Below are 6995 nucleotides of genomic sequence, written 5' to 3' on the forward strand. Positions count from 1 at the left end.
ACCACGTATTCACAAAATAGCCATAGCCTCCAACCTACAAGGAGAAACTGCTTTGAAAACAGTTTCAGAAGAAAATTATGAGTTTTCAATATGTATCTTCTAACAGAAGATTAACAGAAGATGAAACAGAATACTTAAATAACCCTATCTTGGTTGGGGGCAGGGGGAATGAAACAAGACCTCAATGACCTCCCTAAAGAAAAAAAAAACCCAGAACAAGATGGAATCAGAAGTGAATTCTACTAAACATTTAAAGAACAATTAATTCCTCTACTATATATTTCCCTAGGGATACAAAGATATAAACAAAATAATCCTTGTCCTCAAAAAGATTTCTGTCTATAAGACAAAGTAAGTTCACATTTATATTTACATGGTGGTTTGATGTTTATAAAGATTTCTTTTTTTATTTTTTTTTGGTGAGGCAATGGGGGTTAAGTGACTTGCCCGGGGTCACACAGCTAGTAAGTGTCAAGTGTCTGAGGCCAGATTTGAACTCAGGTCCTCCTGAATCCAGGGCTGGTGCTTTATCCACTGCGCCACCTAGCTGCCCCTATAAAGCTTTACTCTTGACATCGCTGTGGAATATTTAATAAAACACTGTGATCCTTATTCTGAAGATGGAGAAATTGAGACACAGAACAGTGAACAGTTTTACTGTTTCAGACAACAAGTAAAGGTGTGTGTGTGTGTGTGTGTGTGTGTGTGTGTGTGTGAGAGAGAGAGAGAGAGAGAGAGAGAGAGAGAGAGAGAGAGAGAGAGATTGGTCAAAACCAAGTCTCCTATCTCTTGTCATAGCATATCTTTATATTATCTCATGGTAATTCTCTATGTACCAAATGAAGATACTATCAATTAAGTGATACAAGAGGCTGTTGTCCTTTAGTGGAAAGTGTACTGGGCTAAGCATCAGGAAATCTGAGTTTGATGCTGACGCTTTCTGGCTTTGTGGCCCTGAACATTTCCCTGAGCCCAAGACACCTCATCCATAAGGACACTTCACTTTGCCCATCACTCATTTTGCAGTTCTAGGCAAGTCACCCAATTTCTCTCTGCTTCAGTCTCCTCTCAATTAATATCGGCACTGCCTACTTCACAAAGTTGTAAATAGCACATTTTAAAAAGCCATTCAGTCCAGGGTTAAGCTATAGGCCCCTTTTAGTATGAGAGTTCAATTTCTCTTTATTAGGAAGGAATGGAAAGTTATAAGCTTTTCCCTTAGAGTACCACTCCAAAGGCCACTGTACCACTCCCCTACAAGAGAGGAAATAGTTTTCCAAGTTCACACAATAAGTGTCTGAGCCAACATTCAAGGCAAGGTCTTTTGAGCCAGTCTCTATCCACTATGCCAGGCTATGTTTGCTCAAGGCTTTTCTCAAGGCCTTTTTCACATCCTGGTTCCTTAAGCTGTATATCAGGGGGTTGAGCAACGGTGCAATAACAGTGTAGAAAAGAGCAATGATCTTCCCCCCAGACCTGGACGACTTGGACTGAGGTTGCATGTACATGAAGATGGCTGTCCCATAGTACAGAGCCAACACAGTCAGATGGGAGGCACAGGTGGACAATGCTTTGTGCCTTCCTGCTGCAGAGCACATCCTGAGGACTGACAGGAGGATGTGAGCATAGGAGATGACAATGAAAAGGAATGGGATAAAGATAATTATGATGCTAAAGATGAACACTACCAGCTCTATGACAGAGGTGTCTATACAGGCCAACCTCAGTACTGTGGGCACTTCACAGAAGAAGTGGTTCAGCACATTAGGCCCACAGTAAGGCAAACTCATAGTAAGGACAGTGATCACCATAGAACTCAGGAAACTGCTAGTCCAGGAAATGATGACCATGTGAGTACAAGTGCACTTGTTCATAATGACGGTGTAGTGTAAGGGGGCACAAATAGCAGCATATCTGTCATATGCCATGACCCCCAAGAGGATGCATTCAATCATCCCAAAGGAGAGGGAGAAGTACATCTGGATCCCACAGCCAGTAAAAGAGATTGTCTTTTTCTTCCCTACCATATTGGAAAGCATTTGTGGGACACTGGTGGTGGTATAACAGATATCTAAGAAGGCCAAGTTAGTCAGGAAAAAGTACATGGGAGTCTGGAGGCGGGGTTCAATCTGGATTACTGTGATGATAATGAGATTGCCAAGCACTGTTAATAAGTAGAACAATAAAAACATGATGAAAAGGATGAGTTGATTCCTTGGTTGAGAAGAGAGCCCCAAGAAAATTAATTCAGTCACAAAGGTTATATTTGCCTCTACCATATTGGTTATTCAGTCAACTAAATTTCTCCCAGAGGAAGAGGCAGCTTCCCTTCAAAGGATCAATCAACCTTACCTAGTCTGAAAAGGAAACACCCCACACAACACATTGTAGACAAAGAGATTACAAATAAGAACCATGGGTGGACTTTTGCTTTAGCATTCTGCAAAGAGTTTGAAGTTTGCAATGATTTTTAAGGTTTTCTTTTCCATGTTAGAGTTAGGAAATTATTTTCCTATCAAACTGTAAACATGAATGCTAAACTAAATATACTTAACATTCAAAAAATAACACATAATAAGAAAGATGATAGGAATGTCTTACACATCTTTTTGCCTATCCTTCAAAATCCTTCTTAAGTCTCCTCCCTTCCATGAAGCCTTACAAAACTTTATCTACTCACATCCAACTTTCCCTTCTCTGAATTATTAAATTATTTGTAATAAGTCTCATATAGTCTAAACCAAATGAACAATATAAGAGGATATAGAATAAAATAAGCTTATGTCCCCTACCAGGTGACAAGCTCTTTAAGGACAGGGATTCTTATCATTCTTTTGTATCTCACAGCACCTGGCATCATACTTTGGTTGGTGGCTCCATTTTTAGTCTCCAGGAACCCTGAAGAAAAAACAAGCAAAATTCCTGAGTACAGCCAATGAAGTAATTTAGCAAACCATCTATATACATATGTAGTGTATGTTGTAATTCTGTCAAACTGTAAGCAGCGTTTTGAATCTTGGGGACTGCCATACAAATAAAGAGATAAATGAGGTCATTTGCCAAATGAAAACACATGAGGTTTTATGACCTCATTGCTCTGGAATCTTCCTCCACTGATTAATTTAATAGGTAAGACCTAAAGAATTTCCTGAGGTTCCGAGAGGTGGACTTGTCCATGGTCCTACAGCTGGTAAATATCAGAGGTTGGATTCAGATCCTCTTCTCATTAACTCTATGTCCAGAGCTTTAGTCATTATGTGACACTTGGCTCTAACATCACCACCACCAATAATGCAAGCAACAATAATAAAAACAGGTGACACAAATAGGGGGCTTTCAGGTTGCCAAAGAGTTTCGTATATTAAGTCGCTCACCTTACACAAAACCCCAGTAAGATGCATATTAACAGTTCTTCTTATCCCTATGTAACACATGAGAAACAGATGAGGAAAATGCAGTGATCTGGCAAGAGTCACACAATTACTATGTAAAGTATGTAGCCTTACAGGGATTGATCTAAGAAAAAACAGTTTGCAAAACTTAATATATTTTATGTGGTTGCGAGTTTTTTTTCTGTTTTGTTTATAGTTACTTTTAAGTGAGATAGTCAAAAAGGAAAAAAGAAAAAGGCTTTCTTTTTAGGTAAGCCAAAATAAGCATTTGCCGGGGTGTTGGACTTGGAGTCAGGAATACTTTAGCTCAAATTCTGCCTTAGACATTTACCAACTGTGTGACCTTAGGCAAATAATTTAACCTCCCACAGCCTCAGTTTTCTCATCTGAAGAATCAAGTTAAAAATAGCACCTACCTCATAAGCTTATTGTGAGGAACAAATGAAATCACATGTGAAATATTGGACATACATTAAAGCACTATACAAATGATAGGTGTTATTATTATTAATCAGCCTACACATTAAAACACATGCAATTTACTAATTCTGGAAACATTTAGGACCTTACAAGCTTGGTTCTCTTGTTTCCCATCTGTCAACAGAATAGAAGCAGGAATTTATAAAGGATAATATGGAGAAGTAGGAGGGTGAGAACAAAAGCACTGAGAAGTGGTTGCTGATGGTCTAATGGCAACCTAAAAAGAGAAGATATAATGTAGGAGTAAATATCCAACAAAGATGATGCCACAATATGGATAACTGATATTCATAATGACCCCAATGTCACTAAGCAAAAGCTAAATTATATTCAATTTCATTCCTTCCTCTTTCTCTCCCTTCCTTTTTCCCTTCCCTTTCTCCCTCCATTCCATCCTTCCGATTTCCTTCCTTCCTCCCCTCATTCACTTCACTTCACTCCTTTCCTAACACATATTCAGTGCTTTTTCTTTTTTTAGGTGCTTTCTAAATCTTAATTGTTGTAGAAATGTGAGTTATATGAATGATAACTATGCCCCACTTAAGTCATCCTCTGAAATTTCATCTTAATGGGAAGGATACCCCGGCATGTTGAAAGCTGTGACCATAGAACAGATATGATAGCAGATCCTGGCAAGCTGCAAAGGTTTGTTCATAGACTGTTTGGCAATCTTTGGATCACCCTAGCTAAATTCAGAGAGGCTCATAATTAGGTTTGATGCAGGGTGATAGATTATTCAGCCATGGAAATTCCCTAAAGATCAGCTCCCCAGTCACAGGAGGTTAGGTTGGAGATGGGGGTGAGGACAGCTCTGTGATCCTTATCAATAGACAAAGCTCCCACACCAACTACATCTTAGACTCAGGGAAATGTACTCCTCTGTGAAATGACCTTTTTTAGGTGCTGGAAGAGGAATGAAGATGAATAAAATTTTTATTCCTGTCACCAAGGAGACAAAAAGATAAATGGATAGGTGGAATAGTCAGATAGAGATACACTGTGAGATGGGTGGATATATAAAGAAATACCAATGATATATAGATATAGATAGAAATGTGAATATAGCAAAACACATTTGTAAAAAAATCACATACTAATGAATTATCTGATATGTAAGCTATATGGAAAAGTATGAAAAGAATCATCCCAAATGACAAGGCAAAGAAGGATTTCAATGTTAATCATTAGCAGGAATGCCCCAACTCACAAGATCACAAATTTTTATAACCATTGATGTGTACATATCTATATCTATATCTATATCTATATCTATATCTATATCTATATCTATATCTATATCTATATCTATATCTATATCTATATCTATATCTATATCTATCTATCTATCTATCTATCTATCTATCTATCTATCTATCTATCTATCTATCTATCTATCTATCTATCTATATCCGTGCTTGGATACTTCCATGGATCTGTCATCTCCTCAGTACAAATACTCTTTTCACTCCAACTCAGCTCATAATACATCCATGCCTTATCTTTCCAGGTGAGTCTTATATTTATCTACTATAATGTCATGACAGAAAGTTCCCTGAATGATAGAAGAAAGCTATTTCATAGATTTATAATCCATCTACATACATCCCCATTATGTTATATTCCCATATATAAATATATATATATACACACACACACACACACACACACATATATATATACATACATATATTTTTCACAGTTCAATTTCTAAACCAAGGTCTACAAATAGTGTATATTTTGTTAAATAGTGAAAATTCATTTAACTCTCTCATATTCACCAGCATTGTTAATTCTCCATAACTTATAACCATTTAATCCAAATAATTGAGATGCCTCAGTAATATGGTTCTTTAAATGTCAGAAGCTCAGAGGTATGGTGGAATTTTACGTTATGTTGTCTGCTACCATCCCACAGATATATAACTTACCTCCACTCCCTAACATGGAGTCTATTACTATAGTCTACTTAAAATATAAATTAAGTTATATATGTATATGTTTCCTTCCTAGTTCCTAACTCATATTTCTGCTTCATTTTTTCCTGTCCATTCAATCCATTCTTTGTATTACAGTTGCAAAAATAATCTTCATAAGGTTTCACATCTGGCCATATCACTACTCCACTCAAAACTCTTTGGTGATTCCTTATCACCTCTAGGATAAAGTGAAAACTACTCAACTAAGACTTCAAGACCTTCTGCATTCACCTTGCAACTTACCTTTTCAGACTAGTTACACATTCCTTCTCTTCATCCACCATAAATTCCAGCCAAATTAGAAATGCTGAGTGATCCTTAACCTCTTCTAATCTCTCTCCTTCCTCTATGTGCTTGTACAAGCTGTATTTGAAGGCCAAATCATATTTTTTCTTCATTTCCAACTTTGGAAATATTTCTTTTTGAACCCCTAGGGTCATTTCAGCTATGACCTCCTCCTCAAAACCCTTCCTGGTTGTTCTCTTATTACTATTAGCTGAAAGTAATCTCTCTTCCTTTTTTTTATAGAACTGGGTCTGGACCTCTTCTTTGTCCTTATCCCATCCTATCTGTTGCTGAACTATTTTTTCCTAAGCTCCCTGAGGGCAAATATTAAGACACATATATATGGAATAGGGTGATGGGATATGTAGCTTGCTTTTTTAATCTTTTTTTTTTCTATTGCCAGAACCTAGTATAGTACCTTGTACATGCTAAGAGTATTATCAAATGTTTGCTATTCTAAATGAAGGCATTAAATTGAATCTAATATAGTTGGGAGAGAAGAATATAAGAGAAGAAGAAATTGAAGATATCCCAGGACAAATCAAATGGCTCAGTCAATCAAATTATTAAACATAGATTAATGAAAGAGTAAGAGATTTATAGTTCCTTGTCCTGGGCTGACGATTCAGCTCTTTAACTAATAGCTGTGTAACCTCAGAAAAGTCATTCTCTGGTTCTTTGTTTACTCTTCCTTAAAATAACTGGATGAAATTACATAGTATCTTAAGTTTTCTCTGGCTCAAAATTGAAGATAATAGAGATCCAGTTAGCCAGAAACATTCCCTTATGATACAAAAGTTCAAATACAGAATGGAGTACAGATATTAAAAGGAACGGCAGGGAGAGGGTAGGTACAGACTTA

At 37.0% G+C, this 6995-nt stretch overlaps 1 protein-coding gene across 1 annotated transcript; it reads right to left on the reverse strand.

Moving 5' to 3' along the window:
* Window positions 1–1343: 1343 nt before the first annotated feature.
* LOC122731850 (putative olfactory receptor 2W6) lies at window positions 1344–2279 on the reverse strand. The gene has a single exon (XM_043972112.1). The coding sequence runs from the start codon at window positions 2277–2279 to the stop codon at window positions 1344–1346; it is 936 nt and encodes a 311-aa protein (XP_043828047.1).
* Window positions 2280–6995: the final 4716 nt, after the last annotated feature.

This window comes from Dromiciops gliroides, chromosome 6 (assembly GCF_019393635.1).
Source record: "Dromiciops gliroides isolate mDroGli1 chromosome 6, mDroGli1.pri, whole genome shotgun sequence".
Lineage (NCBI taxonomy): Eukaryota > Metazoa > Chordata > Mammalia > Microbiotheria > Microbiotheriidae > Dromiciops > Dromiciops gliroides.

Bases quoted from the DNA above. Each gene is read 5' to 3' on its own strand.
- LOC122731850 (XM_043972112.1), bottom strand. From the start codon at position 2,279: ATGGTAGAGGCAAATATAACCTTTGTGACTGAATTAATTTTCTTGGGG.